This window comes from Vespula vulgaris, chromosome 14 (assembly GCF_905475345.1).
Source record: "Vespula vulgaris chromosome 14, iyVesVulg1.1, whole genome shotgun sequence".
Taxonomy (NCBI): domain Eukaryota; kingdom Metazoa; phylum Arthropoda; class Insecta; order Hymenoptera; family Vespidae; genus Vespula; species Vespula vulgaris.
This window is the reverse complement of record NC_066599.1, coordinates 2,064,013-2,085,199: the sequence shown is the minus strand read 5'-3', so window position 1 is coordinate 2,085,199 and position 21,187 is coordinate 2,064,013. Positions and strand designations below refer to the sequence as shown.

Sequence of the window (21,187 nt, the reverse complement as noted above, 5' to 3'; positions counted from 1 at the left end):
CGGGAGTACGGGGCCCTAAATATTCATGGGATAACTCTCTCTCTCTCTTTCTTTCTTTCTTTCTTTCTTTCGTTCTTTCTTTTCGTTCTTTCTCTCTCTCTCTCTCTCTCTCTTTTTCTCTATCTCTTTCTTTATCTCTATCGTCTACTATTCGAAGTTCTACGAGTAACGTCACGTTTGTCTCTACGTTACCATTCGACTCACTATGCTCTTCTTCTTTGTCTATCCTTCAGGAACTCAGCCTCGTATAATACTTACGAAACGTAACCTTTGAATAGGTATATATATATGTGTGTGTTGTGTGTACGTATGTATGCGCGTATGAGTATACATATATCCCTACCTACTCGTACGCAGGAAGATTGAAAAAGATGAAAAAGAAAAACCGATCAAATCAAAAAGGAAGAAAGAAAAAGAAATGAGATCCTTCGGTCTCTTAGTGACTTACCGGAAGTCTTTCTTTAGTGAAAAAATAACAGGACGTAAGAGAAGAGCACGTAATTGCGTTCTCTTCCACGAACCGAATTGATATTGAATGAGAGAGAAACAGAGAGAGAGAGAGAGAGAGAGAGAGAGAGAAAGAGAAAGAAAATAAGATAAGATCTCTAAGGACGAGTCCGTAGAGTTGTCTCCTGAGGACAGGAGGAAAGATGATAAAAGGTACCATGAGTATATCTATCCTCTCTTAACCGCTAACATTGGATTATAATCGTAATGAGGTAAAAAAAGATAGAGGGAAGAGATAGATCATAATCTCTGGAGAATGCCGTTTGACAAACGGTTCGTTCGATCCGAAGGTTTCCCTCGATTACGATTACGTCTTTAGAATCTTTTATCGATCGGATGGACGATGGTGCACCACCGTATCGCGATCTTCGCTTCGATATAATCGATATATCGAAAGACGCTCGTCGTTGGATGGAATCGGCGTTTCTGCTTTACGACGATAAACAGAGAGAGAGAGAGAGAGAGAGAGAGATAAAGAAATAGAAAGGGGAGTGGGAGGAGGGAGAGTCAGAAGGAGATAGAAGAATCTTCGTTAGATCTTGATTTTGATAGCCAATCGTTCTCGATTTCGAACGCGTCGTGGAACGAGCTCGCCGTTAATTAATTAACCGGTAACGTCGGTACGAGCGAATAGGCCGAAAGCCACGTTCGCTGATCTCGAGAAGTCTCGGTGTAATTAAGTTTGCCGGTTTGAATTACACTCGAGTGGCGACGCTGCTCGTCGGATGTCGGCGCCGAACGAGAAGATGCTTCTTCTTCTCTTCTTCTCTTCTTGATTTTCTTTCTCGTATACGTAACTACACTACGCGCGTGTGTGGTGTATATATATGTATGTATTATATATATATATATATATATATATATATATATATATATATATATATGTATATAGATACGTATATGTCTGTATGTAACGCGTGTCCGTCGCCTTTCGCGTTAATCTCCTTCGATGCACCGTCGTCCATGCATCGTTCATGCTCAAAGATGCCCGGCGACTTCATCGAGGAAGCATCGATCTTTTACGAGCCCTCCGATCCAGGCCCCCTCACGTAATTATCTCTATTCCTTGTACCTATCCGACCTCCACGTGTAAGTTCGCTTATGAGATAAAACGTTAAGAGTAAACGTACCTACCTAACTATCTACCTACATACCTACCTACACTTATCTATCTTTTTTTCTTAGAATTGTTCCGAATATATTCGATTAATTGTAAATATAAATGAAATCGTATAGCCGTCGATCTTCTCGAGAATCGATTAAAAAAATTCGTTGATTACGATTAAACATTATTTTTATTTCCTTTCTTTTTTCTTTTTTTTCGAATCTGCTCTCTAAATTCGTAATAGTAAATTATTCGAGATAAAAAGTATTGTATATGGATGTTTGTGCTATATACATACATACATACACACATACATGTTACAGGAAGTGTTCTCTTTTTATCACACTTCGAATTCGCTTAAACGGAGAAACGGAAGAGATAGGAAAAGAGGAGCGTGATTCGAGGATAGCCGCGAGCGAGTGGAAGAGATTAAGGCGATCGTGGCCTCGACATTATGTAAGGTCGCTCGGTTAAATCGACGATAGCTAGCAGTAGAATCTGCTTGCATTAGAGTGCATCGATAAGAGCGTTTATTTCTCTGCGTCGTCGTCAAAAGATTATTATTATTGTTATTACTGTTATTATTATTATTATTATTACATCATTACTATTATTACTATTATAATTATTTCTTTTTCGAATCATCCACGAATGATCCGTTTCATCTTAAATGAGCATGGACCAAGTTTCAGGATAATCTCTTATTATTATTATTATTATTATTATTATTAACATTATTATTACTATTACTACTACTACTACTACTAGATATAAATATAGTACTCCTTTTAATCACTATCGAACTACTATTTCGATCGAAAAGATGTTAGCTACACGATCGTTCGATTCGACGTAGTAAAACGTGATATTAACGAAGCGCCGACAAGTGTCGTAAGAGAGTAAGAAAAACATAAGAAATGAATAAAAAAATAAAAAGAAGAGAAAAAGATATAAACAAAAAAGAAGATAAAAAAAAGAAGAAGGAGAAGAAAAGAAAAAGACAGGAGGAAAGAAATGATCGGGAGATTCCACGCGCGCGCTAAGTGAGACGGGTTATGAGATCGGATGGCTATGCGTGATCGGGCACAATTACGCGTCTCTCTACCGCCAAAGGTTAATGCCGAGAAACAAGTTGATCGTTCGTGACCGGAGACGCTTCGTAATTAGTCATTATATTTGCGTTTTTAAGATATCTCCTAGAGAAGTCCCACTCTTTCTCCTCCTTTCCTTTCTTGTCTCATTCTTTAATCGATCCTTTATTCTAATCGTACTGTTTATTTCCGTTTTTTTTATATTTTTATTGTTTATTTTTATTATTATTATCATCCTCTTTTTCTCCTTTTACATATACGCAAACATTCTTAATCGCTTCATCGCGTAGTATAACTTCATTTTTAATATACGCACGAGCGTGGGAGGGGGAGGGTTTATACGTTATTACATTCGACTCTAATCATTTATATACGATATTTTTTTACATATATTATCAATATCTATACTAATTTAGTCATTTGCGTTTCTATGAAAATTGAGCGGCCAACGAGCCTGAGCCATCTCTATCGACTTTTTTTATACGTGAAGAAGATAGAAAGAAAGAAAGAAAGAAAAAAAAGAAATAAGAAAAAAAGTAGGTGTACGTCGATAAGGATAATTCGATATCCCGAGATCGAAAGATTCCGCAAGCGGTCAAACTGAAAGGGATAGATGTAGACGACGACAACGATAGAAGAGACGGCGAGGACGACGACGATGAGGTGGACGTAAAAGTAGGCACGCGTGATCGGTCGCAATCACGCGTCTACTTTAAAGGTTAATGCCGGATCGCCAGAAAAATACTAGAATTAATGCGTCGCGTGTGGCTACCGGTTGCGTGCCCGATGACCATTCCGAGCGATTCGAAGGGAGAGAGAAAAAAGGCGTAAGTCGATATCTCGTCGATGGTAAACGAACGGGCGTAAACATGCGTCGAGAGAAATTCGAGAAGATTTTTACCGAATGAGCAGACACTTTTTATTATCTTCTTCTTTTATCTTTCTTCTATGTCTCTTTCTTTCTCTATGTCTGTCTGTCTGTCTATCTCTTTCCGTTTAGCTCTCTGTGTCTATCTTTGGCGACCGCGATCCATCGATCGTCCTCGACCTCACTCGACATAGCAATCTCGTTTTCTTCCTTCTTTCGCGAAACATCCCGATGGGATTTCTACCAGCGTGGGAATACAAACGCGCTTTAGAGATCGAGTAGGACGAAAAAGGGAAGGATTAATCGTTCCTAAATCAAACGTCTATAAGAATAAACTTTTTCGTTATTCTCTATTAGAATTTTTCACGATGATTAAATCCTATACGTACATACATATATATACATATACACACACGGATATATATATATATATATTAACTTAAGAAAATGAATAACCTTGGGTGATTGGTAATGATTGGATAACTCAACGCTAATTACGAAACAATGATAAAGATTCTCCGCTCGTAAGAAGACGTAATGAAACTCATCCTTTCTTCTTCTTCTTCTTCATCTTCTTATTCTTCATCTCTAGCGAATCGAAAGATAGGCGAGACGAGGAATGACTTTACGCAGATACATACCCACGTAGCTTTACGTAGCCGAACGTACGTATCTGAACGTACGTACCTTTATGTACGGTACATACATACGTATATATGCATACATGCATGCATATATATATGTGTGTGTACGTGTGTGTATGCATGTATACGTATGTACCGAAGTCGATACCGAAGTTTGACGCTCGTAACTCGGCGCGTAATGACTTACGGAATTGCGCCCGGTCGGACGTGTAATTTACGTGCCTCGTAATTCGCGCCTCCGTGGCTTGGGTCTAACTTACAGCGATCCGCTTACAAAGTTACATGCCGTATAACCCCACTCTGCACGCTCGTAATTTCGGCGCTAACGATCATCGCGAGCCTGTGAGAACGAGCAGAGTCGAAGAAACTTCGTACGTTCGATCCGTGAAAACGAAGCTTCAACGTGATCTACGATGATCTTTTTATCTCTCTCTCTCTCTTTCTGTTTTTCTTTCTTTCTCTTTCTCTTTCCTCGAAAAATCCTCGTAAAAGTAACTTATTAACGATCGCGAAAACGATTGAAAACTAAGACTCGAAATTTCTATTTCCTTGAACTCTATCGCGTGATTTCGATTTCTAACGGTTCTTACGTTTCCGTATTAGCTTTATAAATACACGAGCACGGCCGTGCTCTTTATCAAGATGGAAGAAGGAGAGAAACGCACGCAAAACGATTCGCCTTTGGCATCTCGATCGGGTCAGAACCAGCGGCTTGACCCTCATGGCCGACCCCAAAGATCGACCCTGCCAGAGGATTCTCCGAGTCACGGAACTCGATCGTCTTATGACCGATCGCGTAATCGTACCACCTCTTCAAACTTTTATTAGATATAACTTTAACGCGTTACCTCCACGAGGATATATAACGAGATAGATCTGCTCGTTAATTATGAATAATTAACGCATACCTATCTAACGCTACTTAGACGCACGAGAGAAGAGAAGCTTTAACGCGTATGTAATTTCATCGTTGAAATTTATTCTTCGATGGATTTTCGTCGATGCTCGCATGGATCGCCTTTGACCGACGATGAATACGAGGAATAAGAAAAAGGAAGAAAAATAAGAAAAAAAGGAAAAAAAAAGGTATAGACCTCGGCGACGATAATATCGCACGCGTATACACATTATCTCGCGGAATATCTGCCGATAATATCGGGACAAGTGCTCGCACACCCCCACGAGAGTCGAAAGAGGCGAAGAAGAAGGTGGAAGGACAAGGAGGATGAGGAAGGCGCTGAGACCCACACCTTTCTTCGACGCAAACACAAACGAACGATTCTCTCTCTTTCTGTACACACTTATGTACGCATACGCGGAAAAACGTACACACGCATATATATATATATACGTAAATACATATATACATACATACACGCATCGATGCTTGCTGCATCTCGAGCGACTCTTATATGGGAGATGCACCGGCGTTGCACCATAATATTATTAGATAAACGGCGAGCCGCTAGATAGTGTGTGCTTCTATATGGTTTACATAAGCGGCTGTGACCCCTCGCCACGCCGGAACCTCCCCTCCTCTTCTTCACCACCTTCTCCTCCTTCTCATCTCTCGCTCCTCCTCCTCCTCCTCCTCCTCCTCGTTCTCCTCTTTTCTTCTTCCTCTTCTCGATGCAACATCGCGTTGCGGTATTGCAAGCGAGCGAACTCGCTGGAGCCAACAACACACAACTGCAAACGACAAGTGCGATCCTCTGCATGCTGCTTGCCCCTCCTTATCCTCCTCCTTTCTTTCTTCTTCTTCTTCTTCTTCTTCTTCTTCTTTCTTCTTCCTTCTACTCCCGCGTCGTTCATCTCCGAAGGGTTAATGGGGTTTCAGGGAAATTGCTTCGCGCCTAGCGACGGCTAGAAACCGCTCTCTCGGAACCAGCTGGCATACACACGCTGGCATTCCCTTACTCTTCTCTTCTTCTTCTTCTTCTTCTTTTCTTTCTTTTTTCTTCCTCCTTTTCTTCTGCTTCTTCCTCTTTTTTTCCTCAGCGTTGACAAGCGAGGAAAGCTGCAATATACATGTACTTCTTCTCTTTCTAATCTACCACATTTTAACAAAGAGATTTTCTCGAAGAATTGACACGATCTAGTTCGATCTTCTGGCATTGAAAGTAAGAAAGAGAAAAAGAGAGAGAGAGAGAGAAAGAGATCATTATTTTAATAGGATGACGTTAATTATCGAAGCACGATCGTGAACACGATGTTGTAAGGATTCAAGGTAGGTTATTCGGTTGGAGTTCTCCATTGGGATCATCTATCTCTACCTCATCTACGTTCAATGCCGCAAAGTAGTATCTTTAGCAATCGTGACACTAAACTTCCTCGCGACCTTGTTTACTAACGAAAGAAGATCGAGAAAGAGAAAGAGAGAAAGAAAGAGAGAGAGAGAGAGAGAAAGAGAGAGATTGGTCTTGGTGAGATCGCGAGAGTAGAGATCTGCTAAACCGAACCTTTGGCGCGTCGTTGCATTCGCGAGATTTCCGTGAGAGCCGACGTGATCGAAAAGCCAATATCTGTGAGGTAGCGAGTTCCTCTGAGGGGATCGAGAAACGAATGAACGAACGAACGAACGAACGAACGAACGAACGAACGAGAGAGAGAGAAAGAGAGAAAGAGAGAGACTACTCGGCCAGCCGTAGGGAGAAACGAGGCAGGCTCGCCTAATGAACCGATCGCTGTATCGATTAGCGCCGGTTAAGAGCGATCGATTGCGTGTCTTGTCAAATTTGTCAACGGGTGCGAACTCGGCGCAGACATAACGATCCCAACGCTTGGCCGATCTCGCGACGCTTGTGCTGCCTGCCTTCTTGTACTTACGAAACATCCCGCGATCGCTTGGAAAAAGATAAAGAAATCGACGCGCTCACTTTGATTTAGAAACCGAATTAGATCGTTTATTTCGTTTCTATGGATATATATGTATATATACATATATATATATGAAATTATTTTTTCTAATGTATCGCTATTTATGCGAATAAAAAAATGATGATGATGATGATTATTATTATTATTATTATTATTGTTATTATTATTATTATTATGATCATCATCATCTTTTTTTGAAGATCATAAATCATTATTAAGAATGATCTAATAAATTTTCTAATGTATTAGATCGAACGATTAGAATGATCGGAAGGCGTTAAAAACGATCGACGATCGAACAACGGGATTAAGGAATATGTTTCGCAAAAGAGCCGACCTCTCTCTCTCTCTCTCTCTCTCTCTCTCTCTCGACGCGGCCCAATTACTTTAAATTGAGTTATAACCGGATCAAATTGCCGATAATTGGCGATCGCGTAGCTTAATCGGGTGCCATCCCTCTCTCCCCACTTCACCCTTCGAGATCCTTCTCGTTTCAGCACCCACTCACTTCGGGATCTCGAACGCCGTATGAAGTTATTCCGCAAAGTGGTCTCGTGTTTAAAGCTTAGATCGTATGTGTATATATATATGTGTGTCTGTGTGTTTGTATACGTTTGCGTATAAGAGAAAGAGAGAGAGAGAGAAAGAGACTGCTTCGGTATCGAGTGCCCTTATCCTTCGACAATACAAATTGCTGATTATGCGCCCGGCTTTTACGTGCCTTCTAATTGGGCCGCCTTGGCTCTTGGGAAAGATCGGACGATCGCACGACCGGCCCTCGTTAACCCCTAACGCTCTTCGTGCACGCCAAGCGTACGTTCGAACCCCTTCTCTTCTTCTTCTTCTTCTTCATTTTCTTCTTCTTCTTCTTCTTCTTCTTTTGCTTTTTCTTCTTCTTTTTCTTCTTCTACTTCCCTATTACTATCTCTCTTTCTAGATGCACTAACTTAAAAGTGTTCATTTTTAAATACTCATTAATTATACATTACATTGTATTTCTGGCTGTGCTTACTTAAGCATTATCTTTCTTTTTTCTTATCGTTATTACGTATATCAAAAATCTACTTGAATATTGCCGTCATCAAGGAAAGGGCTCGAACCAACGAATCAACCATCTTCGATATTTTCCACGTTGTATAAATCTTGTCGATTTATCATATCGCAAGGACTCCAGATAAAGTCGACGAATTCTATATTTCGATATATCGGAAAAATCATTACATTTCGTACGTTCGTACGATAATTGATAAGGCGTTCGGAGATTTTCATTTCTACTTTTTTCTCGAACGTAAAACATTTTTTTTCTTCTACAATACCATCTAGTATATACGAATTAGCCTTGATTTTTCGAAAGTATCTTCTTTCTAACTGAATCTAATCCATCTTCGATATAAAAAAAGAACATCAAAAATAAATTAATAATAAAAAAGATAAAAAAAGAAAAAGAAGAAAAAACTTCTTTCCTGAATTATAATAAGCACGCGAACGCGACATTTCGATCGTTATTCAACGCTTATCGCGATACTCGTTCGATGTACCTAATCAATTGACGCTCATTACGCTTGTCCGTCTGTTATTCATTCGATTGGCTAAGGCAGGAAGTTAAATCTTGAAGAAGTCCGTGAGGTGGATAGAAATGAAAGAAGGACGGATGGATAGGAGGCCGTACGTTAAACATATATTTGTATCTATGTACACTCTCTCTCTCTCTCTCTCTCTCTCTCTCTCTCTCTCTTTGATACATACATATGTATATACATATATGCATATATATATATATATATATATATATATATATATCTTCAAAAGTAGTCACGAGCAAAGTTTTTCAAGAAAAGATCGCATGTCCACGCGGAGAGAACGTATATCGTCGATCCCAAGAGAACCGTTGACATCTCGCGCGATACATTATGCTAGCTTTTTATGGCTAGCCCACGTGCACGCGCACGGCAAACCAGAGAGGCTGATATTCTCAAGAACGAGATCTCGCTTTCAAAGCGTCAAGACATCTTCCGAGTTACGAATTGTGTTTGATCTATGTAATAGGATATTATCCTTCCTTCGCGATCAAAGATATTTTAATATCCACGAAATAAAAAATTTTATTTTCCATCTAATTATCAAGGACCTGATAAATCTCTCTTTCAAAGCGTTAAAATGTCTTCCGAGTTACGAATTGTTTTTGATTTATGCAATCGAATATTATTCTATCTATTTTTTTTTTTTTTTTTAGGTAATTCAATCATTTCTCTCTCTCTCTCTCTTTTTCCAAACACGAAGATATCGTTTATTAAAATTTTTCGTAAGAATTTTAATTAATGATGTATTTCATTAATTAAAATGTATTACGCACTAAACGTATCTATTTTCCGATTGGAAATATTTCTTATAAAAATTTTGTCCTCAGAATTTTGATCAATTTTGAAGAATTTCGATAGGAGATATTAATGTATATGTATATATATATATATTTTTTCTGATTGATTTAATTAATTCTGTCCGAAGACGAAAATATTTTTGATTAAAATCTTTTGGTAAAACTTTTGATGGGAGACATGATCTTTGCTAAATTATATGTACATCGATTGTACGTCAATACCAACCGGAAATCTTTAGCTCCCTAACGATATTTCACTCGGCGATAAGTCGATATAGACTCTCGAGCAGAAGTCGCGCACGGGTTAAAATCGTCCTGTAGGTACTTACGTAGCGGCATTGCGTTGCCCAACTCATGCATAGAGTCATGACGAGTTTAAGCGATTGCTTATTGCTCCGGCCGGTGTAACCAGTCGTAGTGGACTGACGCACTGCCTCGGGTCCCGACCGTTTGTTATTCGCGTTTAGTCAGTCCAACCATCTACAGGGTGTACGATATCCAAATCGAACTGCATACTACAACTCTCCCTTTTTTTCTTTAAGCTTCTTTGTGTGTGTGTATCATGTGTGTATTATATCATTTTTTATATATTAAAAAAATCTCTAAAAATAAGAAGACATTTAAATTGGTATCGTTCTATTCTATTTTTTTCTTTTCTTTTTCTTTTACTTTCTTTCTTTTCTTTTTTTTTTTTTGATACGTATTTAACAGAACGAAGAAAAAAATGATTTTCATGCGTCAATCGATCGATTAGATTTCCTCTTATTATTATTCGTCCATGTATAGATCGGCCAATGATCTACGAAGAAGAAGAATCATCATTGAGGCTTGAATGCAACGTACAAGAAGGAAAGGAAAAAGATCGATTATTCGTTGAAACATGGATAAACTCTCGTCGAAGTTACTTCGGTCGGTCGATTAATCTCTCCCTCTCTCTCTTTCTTTCTTTATTTATTTCTTTCTATCAAAGGATTCTGAAGATCCTTGTACACCCAGTACGTAGGAACGTCCTACGTGTATCAGATCGTACTCGGTCCATGTACGTACAAGCATTGATTCTATGCGGCGGCTTGGATTTGCGGGACAAATCGACCATTCCTCGATAGCAAAAGATCGATCTATAGAATTCAGTTTAAAGGATTTTTCAAGAACAAGACAAGATGGAAGAGGAAGGTGAATGAAGAGCGAGGGGTAGTCGATACCGCTTCTCCTTCGAGCGATCGACATCGTCGAGTTTATTATCTTTTATATCGACTACCTCCTCCTCACCCCTGTATCTATTATAGCCAACAAGATGGCGATGATTACTACATCGCGTTCGTTAAATCAAGATCCAACAAGCATTTAATATCCCATTGGCTGGAACTATCGATTATCTACACGATAAAAAATCTTCGATGAGACTCCAACTATTTTTCCATTATCTCTCACATTACTATCGATCTCCTAATTAAACTTTGCAAATGAATTTTTCTACGAATGTATACGTACGCGTATAATAGATAGATAATATGTATATATTTATAGATTATTTTTTGTACTTGGATATATTTTCTTTTTCTTTTCTTCTTTTTTTTTCTTTTTTTTTTTTTTGTTTTCCTTTTGTTTTTTTCTTTGGAAACTCACGATCGTTCATTGTCGGTTCAAGTCGGGCGAAATAAAAAATTGTTGATATTTATATACTTATTCTTTTTCCATTTCTTCTTCTTTTTCTTCTAGAAGGCTCACGACGTACGAGGAAAAAGAAAATCCACACGGGATCCGGATACGCGAACCCGCAAGGTCAGACCAGCGTGGGCAGGTATCCGTAACTCGATGATTTTGCAACGATCGCGCTTCCTGCTGGCAATTGATTAATGGTAGCCGCAACGTCGACACCGCGTGCTACTTTATATACGTACGTATGTTTCTTGTACATAAGCTTCGTCGTCTTTATATTTCTATATATCTATATATCTATATATAAATACGCATACATATATATATATATATATACACAGTTATATCTATGGATACATGTATGTATATATAGATGTACACATAAATATATAAATAAATATATATATATTTTGTATATGTGTTTGTGTGTGTGTATGTGTGTATGATACACGTATATATCCGCAAGAGAAACGAAGAAGAGTCTCGACGTAAAGGCAGTAAAAGCGTTAGCGCATCGTTCGCAAGGTTACCCGCAGAGATTCGTGATTCAGTGATCCATAGAAGCAAGTAAATCGAGAGCAACGCGTTTACTATTGCTCGATCCGTTCAGGATGAATCTTTCCTTGTTGTGTCCGTCTAGCATCTTTCATCGATTTCGATCTCCTTTGTTCTCTCTTACATATTAAGGGGATAACAAAGTTTGTAATTTTAATTTAGAATGTTAAACCTTAAAGGATTTTTCAAGGCAAGGATATATAAAAATGGTAATAGAAATGTTGATTAAACAAAAATATGTATTTCATTTGACGCTTAGGTACTGACTACTCGTCTCTATCGCCTTCGTGGATATATTTACAACAGAAAAAAACAAATATGTCGAAAACATAAAAATTAGGCAAACAAAAAATGATGAAAAAGAAAAAGAAGAAGAAGAAGAAGAAGTGATGAAGATGAAAAGAGAGAAAAATAGAGAGAGTAAAAGAAAACGAATCACGTTAAAAATTTTTGTCTCACACCAGCAAAGAGATTCATACACCAAGCAGAAGCGAGAAAGCGATATCGATTTCGCAGACAATTCACCCACTTGACTATTTACAACTGATAGATTATTTCGATATTTATATATATATATATATATATATATATATATATATATATACATATGTATATATGTATATATATATATGTTATATTATATTATATTATATTATATTATATATCGTGACGAATACTCTTCCAGCGTGCAATTAGATACGCATCGAGTTGTTTCGTTCCCATTCGAAATATGCATGATGATTTATTGACAAAAATAATCAGAATTGCTTAATAGCTGTACGTTACACGTGAAAACAACGTAATTACCGAACGATCAATCATCGTAATATACCGTACGAACATGTATACATATTTACGGTTTATATAAATATATATATATATATATATATATATATATATATATATATATATATACACATATATATAAGGCCCTTCTCGATCGAACAATTGATCTATGTGTATTTCTTTTATATCGATTCCAATTAAAGATCCGATAGAATCGATCGAATCGTTGTTTAAATCAGAATAAATAAAAAAAAAGGAAGCGTTCGTGTTGTTCGCTTCGTTGATAACGCTTGGTATCTATATGTACAAGAAATGAACACATATTACTATTAGAAATAAAGCCTATCTCGCCGGCTCGAAAAAAGAGAAGAGAAAAGAGGGCTCAAAGTGAAACTGGTAACTCCGCGGGCCTCTTCACGGTAAGAGTTAGATCTAACGGTTTCCCTTTCATCGTAGTTTCGTCTTTGATACTATCCCTTTCTTCCTCTTTCCCATTAGATTCTTCGTCTTCGTCCTCGTTATCCTCGTCTTCGGCGGTAGTAGCTACACCTTGTCTACTTGGTCTCGGGGAACTACCGAGTCTCGATCTAACGCTTAAATCGATCGGTTCGTCTTGTTCGATAGCGAGTCCACCTGGACTTGGACTAACCAGTAATAGATCGCCGCCACGTGGCGAGTGTTGCGAAGTAGCTGGCGTTATCAGACCAGGCGGAGGATATATTAAACCGAGGGCATGCGGATGGTACCCAGCGGTAAGTGTGACCGTGGCATTGATCTTCCTCGCAGGGAAATCACGATCTGACAAAGTAGGGGAGGCAGCATTGGACTTGAAGTAGCTCAAGGCTGAGTTGCTTCTCGATTCGGTATCGTGTAATCCGTCGGCACCGCCTTCGGTGGATGAGGCACCGCTGTCGCTCGGCGTGTCGGTCGTCCTTTTGTAGCTCGGTAAGAACGGTCTAAAGACTTCCGGTGGGCTACTTGCCACTACTACGTCTTTATGGGCAAAACTTATTGGATATATAGGTGACGAGATTGGTTGTGGTAGTTGTTGTTGTTGTTGCTGTTGCTGTTGTTGCTGCTGTTGTTGTTGTTGTTGTTGTTGCTGTTGTTGCTGTTGTTGTTGTTGTTGTTGTTGTCGTTTACATACAAACGGCGGCGTGGCCTCTCTCGGTGGCGTCGAAGATGGCGGCTGTTGACTATTACCATTGATCCTATCGCGTTCTCTACGCCAAGCTAGCATACGCAACTGATTCTGTAACGCCACGTCGTCCGGATGAGGCGACTTGTTGCTCCGCTCTCTTTCTTGCTTCAACATCGCCACGTGCAGAAGATGAGACTGCAACGCCAGATCATCTTGGCTGGGCGAGCCGGGGTCCTTGGCATCCTTGGAACCGTAAATGGCACCAGTAGCCTGTTGACCTTGAGACTGCGGTAGGAATCCCGGAAGGAAGGTAGGGCCAAACGGAGAAGGGGCACCCGGTGACACACCGACGCTCTGATTTCCATTCGTTTGTTCCTGAAGTAGGCAGTGGATCTTGAACCAGTTGGAGCGCCTGCCGTAACGCGAACCGGACTTAGACATGCCGACTATAAGACATTTCTTCAACCGGCAAGCCTTGCATGCCGTACGATTCTTCTTATTGATCACGCATACACCTCCGTTCTTGCATTCCGAAATACTACCAAGGTTGTTGTACGTTCGACCAAAGAATGACTGAAATCAAAAATATCACGAATTTTACACAATTATTTTTTTTTCTTCTTTATGTTTCTGTTCGTCGTGTCTGAATGTGAACGTGTGCGTGTGCGTGTATGTATTAAAACGTGAGCGTGCGTGTATATACTATCTACGTGAGATACATAGGAGGAAGAAAGCATATTCTCGGTCGTCGGGTCGAACCATATAAAGGGTCGAGCAAGATCCTTCCTTTCGAATACAAGCCACGCGTTTGCTTCTCTACCGGATTAAACGTCAGAGTTTAATGTTACGCGCATCACGAGAATTAGCATGCCTGCGCGCCTAGAGAAGAGAAGAAGGGAAACGAGGAAGGACGAACGAACGAACGAACGAACGAACGAACGAACGAACGAACGAACGAATGAACCAACGAACGAACGAACGAACGAACGAACGAACGAACCAACGAACGAATGAACGAACGAACAGACGGACGGACGGATGGACGGACGGACCAACGGACGGAGAGGAGTATATACGTGGCGTGGCCGCTCGTAAAGTTAAACGCCTGTCGGCCGACGATAAAACCGCCTCGAAGAGGCTCGCGCACCTCTTCGAGAGGTGCACCTTAGAGCGCGAGCAGGCCCGCTCGCACGCTCATCGACCACTAATTTACGACGTGGCTCTTTTCTCCTTCTTCTTCTTCCTTCTTTCTTCTTCTTCTTTCTTCTTTTTCACTCCTTCTTCGTCCCTCTTACTCTCATTCTCGTTCTATCATCGAACATTTCGCGGTACGAGAACATATTTCCCTTCTTCGAATTTTTTCATTGAATCAAACTCTCGCTTTTTTCTCTCTCTTTCTCTCTCTCTCTCTCCCTCATATCACCACCACGAGTTTCGTATCAAACCAGTACGGAGAAAAAGTAATACGACCCGAAACGAAATCGAATTTGGCTACCTCTCTTTTTTAACATGGACGTCACAGATTTGGCATTACGCTCGACGGCCATTGCGTGAGCGGAATCTTGCGACGATGGTTCTCTTTTAACCGTGAGACCGAATCCATTTTCGAGTTGGTCAGTTATTTGTCCAAATTGTCCTAGAGTTTTATTTACATACGTAGGATGTATCAAGAGAAAGGAAATAATAGACGATGATGGAGTAAGTAAGATGTCGAGAGGGTATTTGTGAAAACCCTCGTGCGAGCTGTTTAGCATAATCATTCGAGGACCGCACCTTTTTGGAAGAAGGGGGAAGCATCTGCTTATGCCGACGATATCTCGTCGTGAATCGTATCGGCGTTGAGTCACAAAGAACGAAAGAGAGAAAAAAAGAGAGAAAGAGAGAGAGAGAGATGTATACACATACACACGTACACACACACACAAATTCCGAGCTCCACCTGACGAGGACCCACGTGGGCGGCTTCGTAACGGTTCGAAATCCCAAAAGCTCGCACGCGTAGCGGTACGCGTTCCAATTGAAACTAACAAATCGGACGACGCTGGATGCATCGTTTCGATCTGTGACCTACAAATCGAAAATGTTTGACCTTCCGATTGATCCTTATATCTATTCGATTATATAGGTTATATTTGTATATACACATATATGATTCGTGTGTATGTATACATATGTATGTGTGTGTGTGTGTGCGAGGATGACGTGAGAAACGTTCCTCGTTCGCATACGTACACATTTTTCTTTTCCCTCTTTCTTTTTTCACGCACCAGAATCTAATCATCGAATGATTTTAAAAGATAGAAAAAGTAGGATAAATATGGAGGTCTTGAGTGAGGTCGTAACTAAACATAAGTAACTAAACAAAAAATAATAGAAATAAAGATAGGTCAGAGTGATGAAATACGAAGGGGAGAAGAGAGTCGAGGGGTGGGCGAGGAAGGACGAAGGAAGAGAGTGGTGTAGGGTGGGCGGAAAGAGGGAGTGGGGGTCTAGCGGGGTTACCTACACAACGGGATTCGCGAGAGAGACGGAGATTGCGTAAGAAGCACGCGTGTCGCCTCGAGTTTGCAAGTTTTTGCAGTTTCCCGTGGAGTCTCGCGTGTGGACCACATAGAGAGTAGAACAACGCCAACGACAACGGCTCGCACGGGGAAATGGTGGGAGGAGGAGGGGATAGGAGGGCGAGGGAAGAGACGGGGAGAGGGAGACGACGATGACAACGACGACAACAGCAAACTCGGACGAGAACAACAAACGCGGAGATTGGAAACGTTCGCCATTTAGGGCCACTCGAGAGAGTAGTTCGTATCGTATCGAATCTCAGCCGGCACGTCCGGAATCCTGGACCGATTTGTACCAACGTACCGTAAAGGAAATGACGGAGGAGAAATCGTTGTCCCTGATCGTGAAAAGGAAAAGAAAAGAAAGGAAAAAAAGAAGTAACCAAATTTTATATATATATAAACGAAAAATTAAAAAGGATCCTAAGCCGGACAGACGATAGATCCGACAACGTGCGCATCAAGATCGATCCAGATTCTCTCTCGATCATTTACTTTGCAATCGTATCTACGTTAAGATTCTCTGTCGTTCAAACTGGAAAGAAACTGTTTCAGCGCACGAAAATGTACGATGATCTCACGGTATTTTCCGTTCGCTGCTAGCTAACTGTCCTGGCAAACAGACGGTCGTTCGAGTTAAAAGATGAGTTTCTTTTCTGTTTCTATGTTTTTTTTTCTCTTTCTATTTTTTTTTCCTTCTTCCTTCTCTTTTTAAAGAAATAATGTTTCACTTGGACACGCTCGAACGAAGAAGAAGCGATTTATCATTCTTATCCGATTGCGCTATAAAAGTGTCTTTTTGTCTCTCTTTTTCTCTCATTTTCTTTCTCCCCCCCCCTCTCTCGTATTATCCGTATTATCTATTTGAAATAAGAAACATTCCGATAATGGAATGACGCGTGTCACCAAGCTTAAATTTACGATAGGTTAACCGAGCATAACGTACCTAAGTACTTACTTACTTATATACGACTTCCTCGAAAAATAGTCAAGCAAAAGTCTACGTTTGGGCTTTTCTATATTATTACTATCGACCGTACACCTTTGGATGCGATATATATATATATATATATATATATATATATATATAAATGTGTAAGTACCTACTATCGATCGTGGTGGTAACAGTAAGTCGCTGGAGTACGTCGACTGCCGTTTCTGGATAGCGGTTACGGTCTTTGCGGAACGTACCTACTCACTTGCGATGTAATCGTGCGTTATAGGCACGATCTCGTCGAGAGGACTCGAGAGGACTCCTATATGCGTCTTCTCTCTCTCTCTCTCTCTCTCTCTCTCTCTCTTAGTCGAGAAGAGAGGCACCTGTGCCAAGAGGACGAACCTTTTCTCCTCTTCGTCACACCCACGCGTTGTTAAATCGCTTCGTCTCTCTTTCTCCCTCTTTCTCTCGCTATATATATATATCTATATATCTCTATCTCTTGCACACATGTGTTTGTATGCTTCAACGAGCCACGAGTCTCTTCCTCGGTCCATTTAACCTCTCTCTTTCTCTCTCTCTTTCTCTCTCTCTCGCTCTTCTCTTCGTCGTCGTAATCCCATAGATCCCTCTCTCGTTCTTCTTCTTCTCTTTCTCTTTCTTCTTCTTCTTCTTCTTCTTCTTCTTCTTCTTCTTCTCTACGCTCGTGCGCGTATCAACAATCTATATTAAGGACGTGGGAATGTGAAATGGCCTGTCCAGCTATGCCAACGGTGCTATAGGAGTCGCGGTGTGGTCGTGTCGGCTGTCTCGCAGTTTCCCTCTCCCTCCCTCTCTCCTTCTCTCTCTCTCTCTGTCTCTCTGTCTCTCTGTCTGTCTGTCTGTTTTTCTGTTTCTCTGTCTCTCTTCGTGTCGCGCACGCTTTTGCTCTCGACCTCAACCGTTCACAAATCTCACGGGATGTGTTAACCGTTTCCTTTGGTTCATACGATATAGCACGATCGATTTTGTGTTTTACCGATTTTGGAAATTCTTCCCAAGTTTCCTAATGACGACGATCCCTTGGGATTTTCTACTCACGAAATTGGAACGTTCTTGGCTTTCAGAATGGAAAAAAGGAGAAGGAGAAAACGAGAGAGAGAGAGAGAATTATAAAGAAGTAACATCTGTCGTGTTCGTCGTGCTTATATATTATTTGTCTACTACGTGTCGAACAGAATGCAGAAGATGAAAATATTGAAATTTAATTCGAATTATTTTCATGCAAAATTTGATAACAGAAATAAGAGAAAAATCAAGAAACAATAATTCAATGAGAAACGAACATTTCTTTTTAGAAATGATTCCTCGTGGATGTTCGTATATTACTTATAATACAAAAAACATCTATCTAAAGAAAATCTCTTGAAACACCCTATACATACATACATTACATACATACATACATACATATACTGAATAACGTCGCTTGTCGTGTGCATCGATGTCTCTCACGCTAGAACGCTTCGCGCGTCCACTCGTTAACATCTCCGACGCGCACATTAGCACATGAATGTGCCGTAGCATGTAACTATATCGACGGCGCTATAGTAACGCGCGTGACCCTGATTCGCGTGCGAAGAGAGACGACGTCGACGACGACGACGACGACGACGAAGACGACGAAGACGACGAATACAACGACGACGAATACGACGAAGTCGATGCGGTTCACGAACGATTCGCGTCATCGCGAAGATCACCGTTTCCTCCTTCCAGTTAATCCTCCTTTTGCGAGCTAACTTTCCCAGAGACGATGAACACACGGCCGTGGCCGTACTCGATGTGTGATCTGATTTATGTCTTTTGGTCGTCCTACTACTACATGCTATCCGTATGTTCCTACTGTGAGAATTAATTATATAGAATATGGCGAGAGTAAATCTATTATTTTTTATTTTTATTTTTTTTCTCTTTTCCTTTATTTCTTTATGCCTTTCTTTCTTTTTTTTTCCTCCGTAGCTTATGAAACTATCAGCAATCAAGAATCTTTGATGTATATTCTCGGTCAAGTGATTTTTTAAAGCGAGATCAAATCGTTTTCAAACCACGTTTAGAATTTGATAAATATTCGAAACATTAGATATCTATTTAGTGATTTCGGTTTCTTTTCTCTTTCTCTCTCTCTCTCTCTCTCTCTTTCTCTTTCTTTTTTTTTCGTAGAGAAATCTTTGTAGGAAATTTTTTTACTTTCGGAAGCATTTCGGAAATTAATTGATCAGTTATTGAAATTAATATCATTCTGTCGCACGTGCCGAACGCGTTCATATTTCTTATAGCAATCGTTTTACAAAATTATAGTTATCATATTGTACGTATAATAATAAAATCTATATTCGTATAGGACTTCGTATCTGATAATAATCAATCGAATCGGTATTAACAATCAATATCTTCGATCTCCTCATCATCACGATTTTCCTCTTTGAAGAATTAAATTAGCATAGCTCGTTAACCATTTATTCGTTCTAGGAAAGGAAATATGCACTTTGCCCGTAACACCGTCTTAACCTAAGATCCAGAGATAGATCTAACGATCTATCGTTTTCTTTTTTCTATTTCTGACGCATCGGTTAACTTTTACGATCGATTCTCTTCTCGACGATTCCAAGAACTGGACGAAAGTGATACGAGTGCAAGAGTTTTGGCGAGTGTCCAAGAAAACTAACTATAAACGAAGCTGTTTTGCGAAAGGAACACGAAGAGAAGAAACACGTTGAACGGTGGAACGACGGCGTGTAATGACGTCATTGAAAAACTACGCGAACCTTGGAGTTAGGTGCATTTTGCATGCGAAACGTGGCGCAAAGATCACTCTCGTTTTCATTTCTAAGCGATTTTCAAGAGAACTCTACGACGGCAACGTGGGTAAACTCGTCTATTCTTTTGTCTTTGCTTCTTTCTTATTATTCTCATTCTTCTTATTCTTCTTCACGTTTTTAAATCGCTTTGAAAGAAATCGAGTTTTCAAAAAGAAGAAGAAGAAAAAGAAGAATAAGACAACACAGGAAGATAGACGACAACGACGAGGAAGAAAATCTGCTTACGGATTTACGACATCTTAAATAACGCGCTCGGCCACGGTCGTTTCTCGTACGAATCGAATTTCCTGCATTGCTGACACGAAATACTTCCACGTCGCAGAATATCGCGACGATTGAATTGCAGATCTTCGACGACGACGACCACGACGACGACGACGACGACGACGACGACGTCGACGCCGACGTCGACGTCGTCGTCGTCGTTGTCCTTACCGTGCGAGTCGACAATTCTTAACAGCAGGAACAATGAACGACGGTTATTGTATGCTGATTTTCTTTCTCTTTCTTTCTCTTTCTTTCCCCGTCGTGGTTTTGAAAGTACGTTTCTCCCGAAGTTGCACGGCACGCGGTAATAAAAATTTCAATGTGGCTACCTGACTCGGCCCCGAAACTTCGAAGCTTTGATTTTCACCCGTCGAGAAAGCGTCCGTCGTGTTGGGTATTCGAACCTATAATACGTATGATAATAGCTATTATACCTTACTTATATACAATCGAGATCGAGAAAAAATTAATGCTCAATTCGTAAGAGCATTTGCTATAACGGATCGTGGGAAGGATCTATCTTCGCTAGTGAAAATTTCTATCTACTTATTTCCTCTTCTTCTTTCGAACAAACGTTCACCGTTCAGGAATATAAAAAGAAGAGGAAGAAGAAGAAGAAGAAGGAGGAAGAGGAAGAGAAGAAGAGGACAGTCGGTGCCGGTCTTTACGGTCCGAAGCCGGCAAGATCGTACGTCAGAAACTTTTTCCGTCCGGCTCGATATGGCTTCCGAGGATTTGTCAGGGTGAGCTATTTGCTTGCATTTTGTAGTCTATCCCCTTTCGATCTTTGCACGCCGCCGAAGAAGAAGAAGAAGAGGAAGAAGGAGAAAGAAAGAAAGAAAGAAAGAAAAAGAAGGAGGAGAGGGGCTAAAAGACACGAGCTGCTATCCTTCGGCTTTGCTTCTATCCTAAACGTCCATCCTAGACGACGTACTACCTTTTAGCTCTGGA

At 40.3% G+C, this 21,187-nt stretch overlaps 1 protein-coding gene and 1 long non-coding RNA gene across 6 annotated transcripts in view; one reads left to right on the top strand and one right to left on the bottom strand.

The window, feature by feature from the left end:
• Positions 1–12,054, top strand: part of LOC127068941 (uncharacterized) — a 222,979-nt gene extending 210,925 nt beyond the window's left edge. For both annotated transcript variants that reach the window (XR_007783254.1, XR_007783253.1), the window contains 2 exons: positions 11,189–11,366; positions 11,943–12,054. This is a non-coding gene — a long non-coding RNA (uncharacterized LOC127068941). The remainder of the gene's footprint in view (positions 1–11,188; positions 11,367–11,942) is intronic.
• Positions 11,905–21,187, bottom strand: part of LOC127068921 (zygotic gap protein knirps-like) — a 32,951-nt gene continuing 23,668 nt past the window's right edge. For 3 of the 4 annotated variants that reach the window (XM_051005349.1, XM_051005352.1, XM_051005350.1), the window contains one exon: positions 11,905–14,183. In XM_051005349.1, coding sequence (XP_050861306.1) covers positions 12,852–14,183 — 1,332 coding nt within the window. In that variant the 3' untranslated portion in view covers positions 11,905–12,851. Of the gene's footprint in view, positions 14,184–14,757; positions 15,702–21,187 lie in introns of those variants that run through there. The other variant, XM_051005351.1, reaches the window with a different exon arrangement.